At 39.1% G+C, this 19,381-nt stretch overlaps 1 protein-coding gene across 1 annotated transcript; it reads left to right on the top strand.

Annotated features, from left to right (window-relative positions):
• The first annotated feature begins 792 nt into the window (after positions 1-792).
• Positions 793-17,850, top strand: znf512 (zinc finger protein 512). Its single transcript, XM_085247052.1, has 16 exons — positions 793-1,034; positions 3,119-3,251; positions 3,373-3,431; positions 3,627-3,685; positions 6,755-7,329; positions 7,544-7,633; positions 8,349-8,453; positions 8,866-8,990; positions 9,402-9,488; positions 9,589-9,687; positions 9,794-9,961; positions 10,156-10,353; positions 10,430-10,531; positions 11,177-11,239; positions 11,638-11,736; positions 12,056-17,850. The coding sequence occupies exons 2-16, from the start codon at positions 3,152-3,154 to the stop codon at positions 12,815-12,817; spliced, it is 2,691 nt and encodes an 896-aa protein (XP_085103178.1). The 5' UTR covers positions 793-1,034; positions 3,119-3,151; the 3' UTR covers positions 12,818-17,850.
• The last annotated feature ends 1,531 nt before the right edge of the window (positions 17,851-19,381 follow it).

Here is a 19,381-nt window from a genome sequence, read left to right as displayed (position 1 = left end):
AAAATGAAAAAAACAAACAAAAAAAAACTATGTAACAATGACAGAAAAAAAACTTGACTGAAGTTACTAGTAGGGCTAAGCAAATAGTGACAATTTAATTTCAATTACAGTTTCCTAGTCCAACAATTTTTCGAAACAATAATCAAAACCTTGGATATGAACGAAATGGCTATTACGTTGCCAGAAAATAACAAGTAAAAATGTAAAGTTTTTAAGTAAGCTACCTGATTTAAACCTATTATTATTATTGTTATTTTAATTGAAATCGAATCATCTTGTGAGTCACAAAAAGCTAATGGAGTTACACTTTCAAGAGTTGCTTACCTAATGTTAGGTGCTTAGTTAAAATTAATCAAAAATATTCAATTTAATAAACTTAAATAAGAGGAACATGTCACAGAATTTCAAAGTGTTCAATTTAGTAGAATCAATTTGAACATTCAATCAATCCTTCAAAAGTGCCATATTATACAAGTAAAAAGTAATAATGCGGAGGAGGGGAGTTCTACGAATTAGGAAGAGAAAAAAGTATCAGTGGTCTCCTTCTCTCCATTTTTCAGTTTGGAACATTACTCCCAATTCTTCATGCAACATTTTAAAAACCATTTACTAAGTGCTTTTCCACTTGATAACAGGTTCATAATCAGAGACTATGTGGTAACGGCTTTGTATTATTCCGAGGCGTACTATTGATTCAGACTCCACAGCTGAAGCGCTGAAATTGCGGTGTTTCCCACGGCCCCTGAAGGCAGCGGCAGATGCGGGTCTTATTTGTTCTCTCCACCAGGAGGGCGTTCCGCTGAAGAACATACGAACACACTGTGGTGAATTATGCCGGCGTACGTGCGCACTGATTCATATTTAGATGCTGCCACAGCTTAGCTGTTATCCCAGGGTCTGTGTTTTTGAACCCCGGGCCTTCCTTGATGTTAGCCTTCCTGGTGGTAACACTGCCGGGGGAAAGGCGACAGAGGAGGCCAGGCCCGAAGACATGGAGGCTAGCCGTCCTTGCAGAGGGAGTGAGCTGTAGGACGGTAGGCGCGCTCTCTCTCTCTCTCTCTCTTGCATTTCTTCCTCCGCTAAGAAACAATGAAAGGCAGACAGGACAGGTTATAGTACCTCTGCTTAGAGGGAGGGGAGCTTGAAACCTTTCTACCACCAGTTCTCCTTCAGTTTCAGCTTTCGGATGTTTTTTTCTGCCCGTCGTCGTGAAAAAGCCAATTTTTGAGTTTTTTCCTTATCCACACAGACAATGATGGTGGTGGCTGCAAGTCTTTTTGGCTCAGTCCGGGAATGGCTGGTCTCAGAGGTTTACTGGACCGAGAAAAACATCACACACTTGACGTTTTAACAGTTTTCTGGCTTTATTTCATATCACAGTTTCTGGCATCCAGTGTCCTCAAACGTGACACATAAATATTTAAGCACTATACAAATAACATTCAGGATGAACACATGCACTGTAAACACAACGGGTGCTGAAGCCAAATTCATCAGGTTCTTTAAAAAAAGTCTCCTTTGCATAATTATGATTAATGTAATAACTTCAGTGTGCATTTAAAATAATAATTCAATACTAAGTGTGAATTTTAGTGTTAAAAATATAAAGAGTGCATGATTGAAAGGGGCTAGGAGAGTAAATATTTGGCTAAACGAACCCTAAAGGGAGTAAATAGGCTGATATGCATGGCTGCTTATGCAAGACTTATTAAGTTCATGTCAGCAAATATTTGTTTTGTTTACTAGACAAATTTTTAAGAAAAAGGAGACTTAGTTTTGAATGAATGTCTTAAACATAACGTATGATCTCTTTGATTCAGTTAATTATAATAACTGTAATCAGCTTTTTTAGTTTAATTCAATTTTATTTATATTGGGCCAAATCACAACAACACTCGTCTCAAGTCAACCTGCATTTTAAACAAATGCAGGTATTTGTTTAAAAGATTATTATAAACTAGGCGCACAAATGTTTTAGTTAATCTAAAAAAAAGATTCAAATTAGAATTTGGGAGGAAAAAAGAACATAAAGCTAAAGTAAAGTAAAAAATGTGCAGGACATGCTGGATCTGAGTGAGCTACATGCAGAAGGTACTTTTGTTGTGATATTTGATCTTCACTTCCTAAAAACCGAATTGCAAAAACATTAAATGAAGCACTGAAAGTAACAAATTAAATTAAAACGAAACATTTTTAACACTAATCTAAGCAAACCCTCTTTGGAAACTAAAGAAAACTTACTTAGACGAGAAAATTAAATAAAAATAAGGCAGCACAGTGGTTCAGTGGTTAGTTCTGTTGCCTCACAGAAAGGTTTGAATCCACTGTCGGGTATTTCTGTGTGGAGTTTGCCTCTCTGGGTGCTCTGCCTTTCTATCACACTTATAATGCATGTTAGGTTAACTGGTGATTCTGAACTGGCCTCAGGTGTGAGTGATTGTCTGTTTTTTTGTGTTAGCCATGAAACACTGGCAACCTATCCAGTGTGTATCCCGCCTCTTGCAGCTGAATAAGTGATAAGCTCCTGCCTCCGCTACCTTGAATTGGTTAAATAGCAGAAGCTGGATGGAAAGAAAAATTAAATGATTCTAACCCCGTGCCCGTTTGTTTTCATTTTTGTTAAATTCTAGATTACGCTGCTGAGGATAGTTAAGGAAATACTCGATCATAACAATATAATAGAGTCACTGAAGCTTCAGGATATCAGTGTGTCCAGTTAGACCAGTGTGAATCCTTTTACACTCTAACAAAAGCAGAACTAGAGAAAAATCAGTCAGCAGGGATAAAAAGAGAGCATTGGTCTTGCCTTTTTGGGGAATTGTCTCGTTGCCTCTCCACTGCACCTGCTGACACTTTCATTTGCACCAAACCAGGTGAAATGATTTATGCTTCTTAACTGGACACATTAATATCCCTGAAGTTAAAATGTGTTTGTATTAAACTGTGATGATCCAGCGTTCCCTTAATTCTTTGAGCAGTGTCATTTATCACAGCTTGGTAATAAACAAATAACAAATACAATATATCCAAATTAAGGTATTTCAATAACGTGTGCTATTTTGGTAGAGGTATCTGTTTTCTGTTTTATTAGATGTTCTGTTTTTTTCTATGCTGTCAGTGGTGATTTCTGAGCAGGGTTGGCCCTCCTAGTATGGACCCCGGCCACATCGGAGGGGATATGTCACCTTTGTATATGCCAAGAAAGAGGAAGCCTGTTCACTCACTTTCAAAAAGTGGAGTGCAATGTCCAGGTAAAAAAAAAAACACATCACACAGCAGCGTGCATCCATCACTGTGGCCATTTACACTGGTAAAACTTGGTAATTTCATCTTTTTAATTGTGTCTTTTTTAATACAATTTCACTTTTAAAGCTGCTGTCCAGCGAATGCCAGAAAGAGCCTGTGAAGTAAATACAGTTGGGTACTCAGAGGTAAGAATACACATCTATAATGTAAAAACCTACGTTTTTTATTGTTTCTGAGATAGTGTATGTAAGGAGCAGGCAGTCCTGCTAGCATGAACGCTGTGACTGTGTTTCCATTTTCAAGTGTGGTAATAAAAAATCAGTTAGCTTCATGCGCACAGCTGGATCTCTGCTTCAAAGTTTTTTCATCGACTGTTTTAGGGGGATGAGTCCCAAACTGAAGACGGAGTAAAGATGAAGAGAACTTACAGTAGGAAAAGGTAAGAGGCTGGTTAACCTGGTGATTATACATTGTACTCTTATATAAGTCATTCACAGTAAACAGATATCATATCTAAACAAGTACACAGGTTTCAGTAAAATACATCATTGTTGATAAGTGCAATGCCTTTTAAAAATCTGCATACAGAATTCTTTTGTTTAGATTTCCTAATGAGATGAGGAAATTCAGCGTTTGCACTTGCTGCTTATCCACATGCAGATATTAACCAAATGGCTGGTATAGGTTCAGGTAGAATGAGCTATGGATCATTCAGTTTTGAATATGGTGTTAATTTAAGGCTTCAAAAGCAAAGCACAGGGCAAGGAAGTTCAAGAACAAAAAAGGAAGTCTTTGCTTTGCAAAAAAAATTTGTTACACAGAATAAACAGAGTGAAAAACATCTTACAGCAAGAAGTGAAAGGACAGAGTCTGGTACATAGAGAGTGGCAGACACAGTGAAGGAAGGACGCAAGATAAAGGTGGCAGATTAAAGAGCAAGTAATCACTCTGGCAGGAGGAAATACACAAGCTCAGGAAGCGAAGGGTGTGAGAGGATATGTGAGTATAAAATGGGAAATGATAAAAGAGAGAAAAAAGAAAGACAAAAAATGACCTGGGTCTTTAATTTTTCTTTGCACTGAAAAACTAAACAAATGGGAACACCCATCATTAATGAGTGATTAATGAAAATGAAATAAGATTAGATCTAAAAGAATCATAAAACCCGGCTCCACTGTTGTGCTCCTTCTTGGTTTTGGCTGTTTAAACTTTGTTTAATTAATTAATTAAATTCAATTTGCTACAGAATTTATGTGCAAAGTGCTTTTTTAAGTGCTGCTCAAAAGCATATATGTTTGTATTATATTAATAAACAAATAGTTCATTTATTTACCTGCATTCTGTTCATATTGTGCAGTATAGCAACTGTATATAAAAGATGAACCTAAATATTGACGCAAAAGGTGAAGTTGCTTGCACCTGTATTCTTTATAATGGCCTGAAGGGGGATCAGATTGGATGTAGCCACTAGGGCTGTGCGATATGACAAAATCGTGACATTAACACGTATATTGTTTCATGTTGTACTCTTCATTTATTTTGTGTTGTTGCAAAAACATAGGGCTGGGCGATATATAGAGTTTTTTAAAAATATCGATATATTTTCATACGAGATATAAGATGTGACAATATTGTTTATATCGATATAGTCTATGTTACGTTATAATTATACTTGTGGAGCCGCAAGTTTGCCTCTCTTTCGTCCACTTTTGTCTCTACGCAACATTACTCGGCCTCGCCTCTCTTTCACTGAACACAACTCCCCCTCCTCCCCCATCGCTTCACCTGCAGGCAATGACAAGGTGAACACGGCAAATCTCCGTTAACGATTTACCGCAGATCGCCCCGTGCGTGGGGCTGGACGGCGTCAATGTGTTAGCGAGCTAACCGCGCTAACAAGCTAACTGCGCTAACGAGCTAACCGCGCTACCGTGGGCTGCATGACCTAAAATCCTTTCATTTTCTCAAAAATCGACAGTGCGCCTTATGTATGAATTCTGGTTGTGCTTATTGACCGCGAACCGATTTTATGTGCTACACGGCACTCAGCAATCTGTCAAAAAATGTTTTAGTACAACTTTGGTAAGCTACGAAGCTGCAGCGCTTGATGGATTGTCGGAGCATTACGGCTACCGAGGAGCCTCGCGGAGTGATACGTACTGTGCTTCAACATAATATTACCGTACTGTGTGTGTATAAGGGCCATAAATGGCACCTGTTAAGAGACATGGTTACAAAGAGGATTTCAAACTCCAGGCTGTCAGTCACACAGTAGAAGTTGGGAACAGAGCAGCTGTGAAATCTGTCTGTCTTTGTTATTATGCTCATTGTCTTTTAGTTTACATTTTGACTGCACAATTGTGAGCTTTTTGTTATGCACAAAAACAACATTGTTTTCTTTAATTTATGGAGCATTATTATTTAATAAATGCTGATAATTTATTTTTGAGTAATTTCTTCATGTACATCTACGCTGTATGTTAATAAAAGTGCCTGTGTGACATCTGGGACACAGCTTTGACTAAGAACTCTCTTTTTGTTCTTACTTTATGGCTTTAAAAAGAAATATCGAGATATATATCGTATATCGCCATCCAGCTAAAAAATATCGAGATATGATTTTTTTGGGTCATATCGCCAATGACAATTCACTGTACTTACGATTTCCCTACAAAAACACACTGTTTACTGCAATTTTTCATTGCTTCAGATGACAGTTTGTAGTAGTCACTGAGGCACCACAGAAGGACCAGCCAAAACTAATCGAAGAACTTATTTCATCGTAACAAGAAAATCATTGCAAATGAGCTGTGTCAGACACATGAATGATATCTAAGTTATTCTTATTTGTTTTCTTACAAAAGGGGCTACCTCTGTGTCATGGACATGATTCGGTTATGAAAAGCCTGACACGGTGTAGAAAACTGTAATGTGCCGGTTATGAAGCAAACTGGTCGAAAGATTTTACAAATGAGAAGAAAAAAACAAGCTGTCAGGTGCTCAAAATAGACCTCACTCTCAAATGTTACAACAGGTTTTTCCACATGGCACGCTATATAATAAAGACTCACAATATCTATTAATATATAGTAAAGTTATGGTTTCATGTGTTGGTCAAAACACTTGACTCCAGGTACGCAACTCTCAGCCGAAAACAAGTGTATTTGCCTCATTTATCATGAGTCCAAAGTATTGCAGGAAATCCAGAACGTAGCATACAACACTGCAACAACAGATATGTGGACGAATTGAACCATGCATGTCTGTATGAGTTTAACGGTGCACTTTATGAGACTGGACACTCGATGTTTACAGACAGGGTAGTTTCTAATGACCATTAGTACTTTTGATGTAGTGGTTACAGAAAATCCACTATATTGTTATATATCTTTTATTTACACCCTCTGACCCACACTACAGTTAAATAATCTGTTCAGGACCAAATGAGGTTCCTGTCTCCATCAGCATTTAGAAACTTTTAATTTAAGTTTTTTTTTTCTTTTATTAGGTATGAGGACCTCCAGAGTGTTTCCCTGGGAACAGTAGATTACTCGACAACCAGCTGTTCTGTGATGTCATCAGATGGCCTGGCCAATGGGTCAGACCCAGGGTCCATCGGTCCGCCCACTGCAAGGCTCCCTCCAAGACTGGTCGCGAAGGATGTTTGGCCTCAAGGCCCAGAAGCTAGCGGGGAGCAGTCCCAGCCTCATGATCAGAGCTGGAACTCCAGCAGGGAGCGAGGACCTGACGCCTGGGCTCCAGGCAGAGACCGACCCCTGGACCAGGTGTGGAACTCTGGCAGAGACAGAGGGGGACACTCCAGTCAGGACCAGATATGGATTCCAGGCAGGGACAGAACTCAGTGTGGGCCGGATCAGTCCTGGATGACAGGCCGGGAGCGGGGTCCTGATCAGGGCTGGGCAGCTAGCAGAGATCAAGGACAGGATCAGGCCTGGAATGGAGGCAGAGATCCAGGAAGGGACCCGGACTCGTCAGGACCGGAGCAAGGGTGGGGTACTGGCCGAGGCCCAGATCAAGCCTGGAACAACACAAACAGGGATAGAGGGAACGTGTGGAGACCTGGTAAAAATGACCATATGGACTGATTTTGTTTTGAACACTGTGAAATGTCGTAAAATAATATGAGCTTCTTTCATGATATCTGCAAGCTACAAGCGAAAACCAGAACCTATAACACATGTGCGAGTGACAGCTTATAAGAGAAGTGCAGGCGATATATGTGCAGAGTAGATGTCATCATTTAGGTTATGATTTTTGATTTTGTCTAATTTTTAAGACTTGAACATGAAAAAGGTCCAGAGGCCAGAGATGGAGCCAAGCCCCGCACCCAATAACTTCACACAGCCACCAGAGGGCAGAGAATCCTGTAAGTTTTCAAGGAGTCTGCATTTAATGCATAACTGAAAACTCTATATGTTACATTTCTATCTCACATATCTGTTTCATGCTGCTTTTTTTGTCTTAAACTGAATATTATTTCCTTATTAATAATACTTAGGACTGAAGTAACTTTATAAATCAGAACTATAGTTAGACATAAATCAGGAATTTGAAAAGTTGTTTCACAGTTTGTCCCTAACCATTATGGGAAAACAATATGAGGCCGTTTTCTCAAGTGCACCACCTTCCTTTCAGTCTTGGCAGCAGTACTATCAGCCACTAATTTGTTTTGGCAGAGCGTCTGGCACACCATAGCCAATGACTGTTTCACTGTTTGATCAGAGAATCATTACAGAGAAGCATTTTCCCCTCATTGTAACTTATCGTGAGGTTTCTCTAAGAGCCAGGCTTTCTGTAGCAGGAATGCTGTAATCATAATTCAACAACCAACAAGCATTCATGCATTGAAAAGAAAACATTGTATATACTTGTATATATCTGTGTATCTTTTATCTTTTATTTCTAAAGTAATTCAATATAAAATTCTACATGCTGCTAATGGAGAGATGACAAACTTTGGCAGCAGTCTCTGCATCTAATCAATAAGGAAATTTGACCTTATTAAATAATAATTATGATAAAATAGTATAAAAAGAAAAATAAGCTTGATTGCATCCAGTCATTCAGTGTGAATCTTGCAGGTTCAGATGCTGCCAGTGCTGGTCAGGCCTCAACAGCTCAGCCGAACGAAGACCAGAAGCCTTCAATCCTGCCGGCTAAGAAGGAACCTCCTACTTATCCTCCAGGTCAGAGCAGCAGCTGTTTACCACAGATTTATGTGATTTAATAGAAAGTAATCTTATTACACTATGTTTTATGTGCACTTCTTTGATTGAAACTGTCAATAGGCTTTATCTGACTGCATTTTTCTTGCTTCACACAAGTATGAGTTTTAAAGGGGATTCGGGGGGGTGGGGGGTGGGGGGTGGTATTTTATCTTGATTTAAACTGATTGTAAGAAATTGAAAAAGATGTTGCTAAAACTTTTATTAAATTTGAATGATTAAAAGTGGGTGCTGAAGATAATCTGTGATTTAATCAAAATATTATTATTATTATTAAAATAGGTAAGGAGTAAGCTGCTTCTTTTTGTGAAGCTCTGTGCGTCGTGTAAAGTTAAAAAAAAGGAAAAGTTGCCTATTTGTTGACATCAACTAGGAAGCCAAGAGGAACGTTGGCAGCTCCAGATTGTTGCCAAAGGAAGAGTCACCTGTCCAAAGTGTAAAAGTGTGAGCAGGAAGACTGTGGAGGGGCTGAAGAAACACATGGAGAACTGCCGACTGGTGAGCCCTTCATGCATAATAGTGACATTAGAGTTTTGGACCATCTAGCAGGAGCCTTCTGCTTTACTGTTTCTCCTGGAAGACTCTAATAATTAGTTATTACTAGTAATGACATTATTTGGAATAATTGGAGTAAATAAATTATGCTTTGTATGTTTTTTTTTATAATTTTTTCCAGGATGTCAATTTTCTATGAAACACATTCTGCACTGAAACCAGTTCACACACTCTTCATATTAAGCATCAAGTTTTTAAAAAATGAATGGGTCTGTAGTGTGGTTTGTGCTTTACATTTGCACTGGGAAAACCTAGTCTGACTAATATTTCCATAACATAAAATCTGCTTGTGTTCTTTGCTGGTGTAAATGTTTACCAAATGAAAAAGTCACTGTGTCACTCTGTTATCTGTAGCAACCTTTTACCTGCCAACACTGTGGGAAACAGCTCAAGTCTTCAACAGGGATGAAGTATCACATCATGGCTGACCACAGCCACTTGGTAAGACTACTCAGAAATAAACATTTTCAGTCTTAGTTTAGTTTAGTTTAGTTTATTATGGTTTTACTGAGTTTGTTGCTACCTTTTCCTGCTTTTGTAGCCTTCAGCTGATGATGCCAAGGACCTGGATGATCGTGCTATAAAAGACAAGCTACGTAAAATCCTGAAGAGATTGGGCAAATTAAAATGTTCCAAAGAGGTAAAATTTGCACGGATTGTGCTGTTTTAAGAAAGGAGATTTGATGAAAGTAAGATAAAAGATTAAACTGGTGGTGTGAAAAAATGTGGGGGTTTTTTCTTTATAGGGTTGTAATGCTGCATTTACCAGCATCATGGGCTACGTGTATCACATGAAGAAGTGTGGAAAGGAGGAGTCTGAGCTGGAGAAAATGCTGCTGAACTGCTCTCACTGTGGGAAGACGTATAAATCCAAGGCTGGTCTAGAGTATCACCTGAAATCAGAGCATGCTCCTGTGAGTCATATATGTCATCGAAGCCACTAAATACTATAAAAATTGTAATTCGTTAATACTCTTCATTCAAATTTAAATTAATAGACAATTAGACAAGATGCCAGCCTTGTTTTATCACCTGTCCTTTTAATTCGAGTGTCTGTGAAACTCTTTGTGCCTCATCTCCATTAAGTTTATTCTCTTGGTTCATCCAGACACCACAGAAGACTGAGGAAGATGAGGCACTGAAGGCTCAGAGGGAGGCTAATCCAGAGAGGACGCCCAGCGGCAGGGTGCAGAGAGCCTCGGCCCAGGTGGCCAACTTCCACCTGGCTGAGATTGCCAACAATGAACTGCCCAAAGACTGGCCCAAGAGGAAGTTTCAGTCCGACCTGGTACCAGATGACAAGAAGGTAAGAGAAGATTCACTAAAATTGAGTTTGTACTAAACATAAATGCATTTCTTCTTTCTCCTGACGCTCTTTTCAGTTGAAATATGCCCGACCCGGCCTCCCTGCCTTCAGCCAGGAGGTGCTGAGGAAGTGGAAGAATGAGGTGAAGCTGCAGAGGAAAGTCCAGTGCCCCAACCAGGTAGAAAACAACAAGTCTTATTTTTACCTGTTTAATTGAAATCAGCAGACTTATTTATTTTCTTATCTGAGTAATTGGATCAAGATGTCAAGAACAAGTATAATTAGCATAACTTTGCCGGTTCGATCCCCAGCTCTGTCTGGCCTGGTCATTGTGTCCTTGGGCAAGACACTTCACCCTACTGCCTACTGGTGTTTGTTGGCCGATGGAGCGATATGGCAGTCTCGCTTCTGTCAGTCTGCCCCAGGGCAGCTGTGGCTACAACTGTAGCTGCCTCCTCCAGTGTGTGAATATGAGTGTGAATGAATAGTGGAATTGTAAAGCGCTTTGGATGCCTAGAAAAGTGCTATATAAATGCAATCCATTATTATTATTATTTTTTCAATAACCTGAAATGTTTCTCTTTGTAAATGTATGTTTTTAAAGAGATATATGGAGATATTTTATATTTTATTTTATGTCATATATACACTGTTGCATTGGTGAACATTCATAGTAAACATGGCCGAAGTTTCAAATAGAGAGGTCAGTGTATGTACAAGTAATCCCTGTGGATGTGTATGATGTCAAGGGGAGCAGATGTCCATAACATGGTTAACACAGTATTCTAAGCCCATAATATAACAGAATGTGTGTCGTCCTCAGGGTTGCGGTTGCACCTACACGAGTGTGTCTGGACTCAAAGCTCATCTGGGACTCTGCACGAGGGTTTGTCTCTTTTTTTCTTTGTTTAGGAAATAACAAACCTACAAACTTTCTAGGATTAGCAATACATTAAATGACACCAGGTATAGTTAAGTTGAAACTCATCAATGTATTAGCATGAAACCCTTCTAATGCTTCATCTGGACCGGCATTTACATGTGCTTTTAGTCAGCTCCTCAATTTTTTGGGATGATTCCTGTAAATTAAAGAATGAAGTGTTAAATTTGTAAAAGCTGCTTTGAACAGAATTTTGAAAATGTGTGTATTTGTAAAATTATTCAGTCAGTTACTCAGACCATTAAGTGAAATATAAAAGGCAGTGCACTATGCGCAGTTAATACTTTATATGCATTAAATTCTTATAATCTTTTCAAGGCTGCTTTTTCCTGATCTGATTTCAGGGCGACTTTGAGGCCGGTAAATACAGATGTCTGATCTGCAATAAAGAGTTTAACTCTGAAAGTGGAGTGAAATACCACATCAACTCTGTCCATTCACAGGTAATGAAAAGTTCACAAGTTTCTGGCTTGAGCCTTTTTTTTGTAACTATATGTAGATGACATTGCCATGAATGCATATACTCTATATCAGGGGTTGGATATGAGCAGCTCCATAGTGTAGTTGTTTAAACTCATCAGGAAAGTTTTTACTAAAGTCATGAATAAAGTGATGTCTCAGACTTACAACAGCAGAATCAGATTTCTTTTTGCAAACAGACGAGCTGCCCCCTTCTGGCCTATAATGCAATAAATAATAAATAATGCAAGTTTAGTGTATGTTATATAATAGCACCCCTTCGTGCTGCATGTATCTCAACAGGATTGGTTTGTGACGAACAAAAAAGCCTCCAAGAAGTTTGAGAAGTTCCTTAAAAACCAGCCCAAAGAGGTCGTCCGTAATGTGGATAAGCAGACTGTTGATCAGTACCACCATCATCACCTGCAGCATCATCCTCATCATCATCAGCAGCAGCACCATCAACAACACTCACATCACCACCATCATCAGCAGCAGCAGCACCACCAGCTCCAGCACCAGCCTCTGCAGCACCCACTTCAGCCGCTGCATCACCTCCAACACCAAACTCAGTACCTCCATCCAGAGAGGCAGAACCTTCCTCCACAAGTGGACCCCCAGCCCCAACAGCCGATGCTCCAGTACACCAGTTTGGAGCCTCCTCCGGGGCCAGTGTGGGTCGATATGGACCACAGAGGAGCCGTGCTGGGGCCGGAGCAGGCCCCGATCGAAATGGAAATGGCTGACAAACCTGAGGAGGACAGTGGTGGGATGGTGAAGGATACAAGGAGAGGGAAGGAGGAAAAAGGAGTAGATGTAGGGGAGAGGGGGAAGGCTGATAGGAAGCAGAAGGATTGCTTCACTTTCGGCGGTAGCAGCAGAGGCGGAGGTTGTGGGCGCAGCAGTAGCAGTAGCAGCAGCAATACCGGCAGCTCATCGAGCGAATCGGAGGTCGAGCAGCAGGAGCGGCAGAGACAGATTGACCAGTGGAGCCTGAAACGACCGGGCATCATGGGCCTCTCGCTGAGGCTGGAAAGCGACAGAGAAACATTTAAAAAGACCTAAAAAAACACACTTTCCTTCACATTTCAAATGTCTGCAGCTGATTTGAATGGAAGTAGAAAAACGGTGAAGCGAGAAAAACGTCTGCATAAGTTTTCCACAAGACAAACCTGTGAGACGGCAGCTGAGACAATTCTGTAACTGATGGAGATGTGTTGCATCCACCTTTCGGAAGTGACGGTGGATGCCTTGAAGACATGTTCTCAAGCTGTGAGCGTGGAAAGCTCAGACTGCTCGTTTCCAGAGGCTGTTTCTGTCTTGAAATGGTTGTCGTTGTATAACCTTGAGAAATGTAGTTTATCGTGTTTATCTGTAACAGATTGTTTTCACCAACTTTAATTGTCTTATTGTTTTAAAAGGTTTCATAAAACTCTTCTTGTCTTTCATGTTTTGATTTAAATGGTAAATGGCCTGTATTTGTATAGCGCTTTACTCAGTCCCTATGGACCCCAAAGCGCTTTACACTACATTCAGTCATCCACCCATTCACACACACATTCACACACTGGTGATGGCTACATTGTAGCCACAGCTGCCCTGGGGCGCACTGACAGAGGTTAACCTGAACAGAGACTGCCAGGTGGAGTGTTTACTTGTAATTGTCTAGTCACGCTCTCTGAAGACATTCTGTGCCTCTCGAGTATGATTAGTATAACTTCATACTACTCATCACTTTTAATTATGACTGATCACCATCCTTGGTGAAGTAATGTTGGAAATGACAGGATCACTGTTCACTGGCTTGGATTCTTCTGTCTGTCTGATGTTGTTTTCATTTCAGATTTTTTTTATATAATTTTGTATTTAGTTGCCATTCTTAAGTGAAACCTGCTGCCAGTTTACAGACTTTTTGGCATGTACATGTGACATATAAGTAGCATTGAAGCAAATCTAATGTAAAAGGAAAGAAATGAAAATAACATTGTATCAACCAACACTTTATTTCCTAAAGTGTACTGGAAACATCAGTACTGTTCTTATTAAGTGCAAAACAGCTTAAGCAAGTAATTGTGTCCATTGTATGACTGCAACTCATATCCATCAGTTACAGAATATAATGAGCAGTCTGAAACCACGTATCACCAACACATCTGGAAATTCCCTCCTAAACTGAATCTCTTGTTCCTGATAATGTTCTGATAATTTCTTGAGAACTTGAAGGCCATATTACACATTTATTTTCTTATTTTGCTTTTGATATTAGTGAATATATGGCACAAAATGTCCAGTTTTTCGCTATAATCACTTCTAAACCTCTGGTAAAGATTTCATGCGCATAAAATCAGTAACATTTTCCTTAATCCTGTGAACAAACTGACAAATTAACCAAGCACACAGCCTCCTTAGTGGAGGTAGCTACAGGATGTACCCCCGGTTAATTAAAGCTCTGTTCGTGTAGGATTATTTGATGTAACCTGTGAAGTCGGAAACCTTAGAAAATTTGTTATGTACCAAGAAACAGAAACAAACATAGTTTAATTTGTTTGCGTAGAAATTAACCCGTGAGTGACATGGCGTGATTTTTTGTTCTTTTATTTTTGTTGAAATGTAAGAATCCTTTATTTGCCAAAACCTGGTTCAACGTCAGCAGTTAAAAATAATCTTAACTCAAGTTATGCGCGTGTTGCTTTATTGGCTTTATTAGATAAGTGCAGTGAAGAGTGACAGGAAAGTGGAGGGAGAGAAAGAGGTCAGATTCAAACCTGGGCTGGCCGCTCCCAGCAACACAGTGTATGGTGACCTATACCAAAAAAAAAGAAAAACATCAGTAAATGTTAAAAACAACTATTTTGTCTCTTCTTTATTTCACATTTTTATGTCACATTTGATTATGTTGTGCAGACCTTCAGTCAGAGTGCATGCATCCTCCCAGCTCTCCTCCACTGACATAAATGCAGCTGACTGGGGTGTGATGAATGGAAGCTAACTGTCATGTAACATGAAGGATATTCACTCTTATTTAACCGACAGCATGTAGCCTAATGTTTATGTACTCTGTGTTTTGTATCTCCTACAGTGGGAAATTGTCATGTCAATCAGTTCTGTGATGTTTTCCTATAAATGTGCATATTTCTTTACAAATTTATTTTGAATGTATAAATGTGTTTAGGTCTTGTTTCTCTCATTTCTTCTGCACTCCCATAGAGCTGGATAAATGAACCATTTAACACAAATTGTCTCTTAATCAGTGAAATTATGTAAAATGAAAAACACCCATGACTGTATTTACTGTGTTTGATTTTCTTTAAAGTGCTTTAACTCTCTTTACCCTCCATCAGATGCCTTTAGGATGAATAGTTGGTGTTGTTTTAGTCTCAAATTAGAAAACGCATAATTTTTTATTTTTATTATTGTTATTCTCTGTTAATTTTAAGTGTTGGTGAACATTTGGTTCTGAGTTGTGTCAGGACCTCTGCATACTTACTTGCAAGTTTCTTTTTTTTTTCATTTTTAGACTGTTAAGACTGAAAAGTCTTTAAAACATTAATTTTACTTTAGTTTTATATAGTTTTATATCTGACTTTGTCACTAACCACTGCAGATTTCTTTTGATGGTGTTTGTACGTATGAGGGAAATAATTATAAGACTTAGTTTCTAATCTTTGTGGGTTGTGATCTCATGAAGTGAAGCCAGCATCTACCTTCATGAGAGATTGCGTTTTCTTTGTGGTCACTTTATTAGGTACACCTGTCCAATCTTAATTCGATTCAGTTCAACTCTCCGAATGTAAAGCCTACTTTCTGTCTAAAATATTGAGGGTTTGCTTAATATATGAATTATTTTGTATTGTAATATGATGGACGAGAACATTTTTATCATGATGAGCTCTATAATAAACACAATAGCACATTTCTGATATTCTTCAACATAATCTACACATAAAAGTAGATTTTTTAGAGCCGAAATAATTTACAAGATAACTGATACCGATAGCTGCTGGAGCCAAAACAGTAAAACTCCTGTGACAAAATAGCTTGAATGAATTAAAATAGCTCAACAAAATAGCCCAATTAAAGAGAAAACAAATGAGCTCAATTAAGCTCAACGGGTAAAATTATTAATATTTCTCCTTCTTTTGGGTGTTCACTTTCGGGGGTTACCACAGCACATCATCCTCCACATTCTTAGCCTCTAGGTCAGGGGTAGGGAGAGAGCCGGTGTCCTGCAGGTTTTAGATCTCACCCTGGGTCACCACACCTGAATCTGAAAATGATTAGTTCATTACCAGGCCTCTGGAGAACTTCAAGACATGTTGAGGAGCTCATTTAGCCATTTAATCAGCAGTGTTGGATCAAGGACACATTTAAAACCTGCAGGACACCAGCTCTTGAGGCCTGGAGTTCCCTACCCCTGCTTTAGGGTCACACCAACAATCTCCCTGTCCATCCATAAAACTTCTCTGGGTTTTTCTTTTTCCACTTACCTTTCAGCTCCATCATCATCATCCTTTCTCCACGGTCCCTGCTCTACACGTCCAAACCCTCTCAGCATTACCTTTCTAACTTTGTCTCCAAACCTCTTAACCTTTGATGTACTCATTTCTAGTTCTGTCAATCCCCTAAATACAATAAAAGAACAACAATACAGTAGAAAGCTGAGAAGAATTCAGTTAAATAGATCACATTCAGTAACTCAAAATAAAATAAAAGTGACTTCCTAAATGTAGCAAAAAGTGTATACGTACAGCTCGTTTATGATGCTGAAAAGGGTCATTTGGGGGGATTCCATTCAAAACTTTCCAGTAACGCCTTACAAAACCTTATTACCCCTAAGACACTTCTGAGTCACCATGACCTACTGTACTGTAATGCTACTCTGCTACAGGTGCTGCAAACAGTGCTGATAGTGGAGAGGAAACAACTCCTAAACTTACTAAACTCTAAATGACTCTGAACACCTTTATCTGCTTTATGTTCAATAAAAATAAAGTTCTGATATAAAATCATATCAAACAGCAAACTGTATACGTCAATGTATGTGTTACAGGTTAATACAGGGCAGTAACGTCATTGAACTGGTACATTCATCAGGGTTTACAGAGCTGTTGTTTTGACTTGCTAAAGATTGCACAAAGTTACCTTATCAGTTAAGGTGAGGTGTTGATGCTGTGGTTTCTTCAGAGACCTAAAAGTGTGGCTTATAAAATATTAAGCGAAGATTAGAAGGACTGTGTAAAAAATTAGACAATTTATGTTTTATTATTTCTCCCCCCTTTTTTATGGCAGTCATATTTATAATAAACTTTGTTCTCACCCTGGATGCACTTTGGCATGTGTCACAGCACAAATGAAAGCAGACTTGCATCAGCCTTTTCTATTTGACTAAACATTTGACCTATTTAATAACTGAAGCTCTGCATTTTATGGGATAACACCGAAATATGTTTTCACCATAACAAAACTATTAAGGTCAGTGTGGTTCAAACTTTGCTTTTTCCTGCTGTCTTCCTGTCCTTATATTGTAGACCAGCATCTGTTAATGCTGGAGCACAACTCTGACATCTAGTGTGAGTTTTTATTCTAATTTTTTCTGTTCCATTCAACTGGAAAGAAGTAGTGAGAGGCGCTCAAGATTTCCATTTGATATTAGTAATGTAAACATGATTTGATCTCAACCTCCTGTTAAGTGATTGATTTCTAAGAGGTTTCAGTTCAATGGTCATACTAGAAGTAATGCTGGGAGCAGAAGTAGTTTATTGTTGTTGAAGTGTTTTTAATGAACTGACAAATGATAATGATGAAAACTGATATCTTGTGACTCAACTTTTAACCCTCTTCAAAAAAAACAACAGTTCGATATCCTGTATTGTCCAGGCCAGATTTAAATAAAGGTTCAGTCCGTTAGTAGCCATGTAACATCTGTAAACAGACCAAGTGACTGATTTTTTTTAATTTTATGAGACATGATTTTTATTCAAGTGACAACATTTATTCAACCATTAACACCACATTGTTTTTTTTATTAGAAGTTATGTGCTGCTGTTGCATAGTACTGGCAGTGTTATAACAACATAATAAAGATGTATTCATGCTCATTCTGTGTCTTAATAATACTGAGTGGAGGCTGGCATAAAGAGTGATAGGTGAAGGATTAACCCCACTGCATTCCCCAGTAGAAATGCCTGTCTTAATTCATATCTTTTAAATCATGGCTCTTCTTTCTTGACTGCAGCAGTGGTATTCACATCTCAAATCATCTCAGATTATTGCTCCATAGTTGAAACTTTAACCCGACAAATTTGGGGTTTGCTCTTCCTTGACATCTTATTTGAACTGTGGCTGTGCATCAGGCAGGTTTGAGGAGTCCCAGTCCCAGGCTGCTGGACACTGGCGCCACCGGCACCAGTGTCCAGCATCAACAGATATACAGGTCCATTTTCTTTACTAAATGTACCTGTTGTTTACATGTTTGAAATAAATTAACAAACAACAAAGTTAATGTCATTAACCAATTAGGACCAGAATAAAACACAGTGGACCTCTAGACGTCATTGTCTCCAAGGCCAAAACAACAAAAACAAAAAAAAACAACTGAGGCCACACTGTCTGTACAAAAACAAAGACTACAACTACAATGGCTGAGCTCCCCGTCTGACCACAAAACGGGAAAAACCGCTGAAACAAAAATGGCAGAGAGCCCCTATCTGCTTCCACTGTGGATCACTACAGTCATCATTGTAAAGGCACACCTTTACTCACAAGTGCATAGCGACTGTCCCCTGCCCAAATCACTGCATCTCAAAGCCCAGAGAATCTTGAAAGAAAAAAAAGAAAAAAGGGCATGGCATTTTGAGATGGCAGTCTTTATGCAGTGGCTGACGAGCTGCAACACATCTCAGTTGTGCTTATGAGGCAGACCTGGAACACAGGAGGAGGAGAAAGAGCTCTCTCACACAGGGAGAGCCCCTAGAGGTCAGCGACCATAACGCATACAGGAAAAACAAATATCCATCATGGACAGCCTGCTGTGCTCTCTCCCTCTCATCTGCCCATTCTGATTTTGACCCTTCACCAGTACATGGCAGTATTGAACGGAAATTCGGTTAATTTATTGCTTGGCAGAGGCCATGACAGTATCTCAGTGTGTTACCTCTAACTGTGCACAGAATATAATAAAATAAAAACAACTTGTGAATTTTACTCTCAGAGCTGAATGAGGAAAAACAAAGGTGTATACCATATAAAATATTTGAAGTGAATTGTCTTGTTAGATAAAGATAACCGCACAGAAAATAAGGTTTTGGTTTGTAAATATGAGAAAAATCAAAAGTTAAATGTTTTAAACATCAGTGGAGTCATTTCTGTGCTGGGTCGATGTTGAAGGTGTTGATCTGTAGAGTCTGACCCTACACACTGCTCCCCGGGCGCCTGATTGGTGGCTGCCCACTGCTTCACTGGGTGAATGGGTTAAATGCAGAGAGACAAATTTCCCCACGGGGATCAATAAAGTATACATTATTATATGTTGCGTACTGAGGTTATACCTCATTATGTCAGTAGATGGAGCTGTTCAAGCCCATACACAGCTCAGACATACATGTGAATACAGGTTCAGCAATATGAGGT

This window comes from Mchenga conophoros, linkage group LG15 (assembly GCF_057382185.1).
Source record: "Mchenga conophoros isolate Kocher_MC1m ecotype Shallow Benthic linkage group LG15, M_conophoros_male_GT1.1, whole genome shotgun sequence".
Lineage (NCBI taxonomy): Eukaryota > Metazoa > Chordata > Actinopteri > Cichliformes > Cichlidae > Mchenga > Mchenga conophoros.
Note: the sequence above shows the minus strand (reverse complement) of the source record. Positions and strands in the feature narration are given on the sequence as shown.

Bases quoted from the DNA above. Each gene is read 5' to 3' on its own strand.
- znf512 (XM_085247052.1), top strand. From the start codon at position 3,152: ATGGACCCCGGCCACATCGGAGGGGATATGTCACCTTTGTATATGCCA. The intron at 3,252-3,372 runs GTAAAAAAAAAA...TCACTTTTAAAG, and splicing joins AAGTGGAGTGCAATGTCCAG to CTGCTGTCCAGCGAATGCCA. The intron at 9,688-9,793 runs GTAAAATTTGCA...TTTTCTTTATAG, and splicing joins AATTAAAATGTTCCAAAGAG to GGTTGTAATGCTGCATTTAC.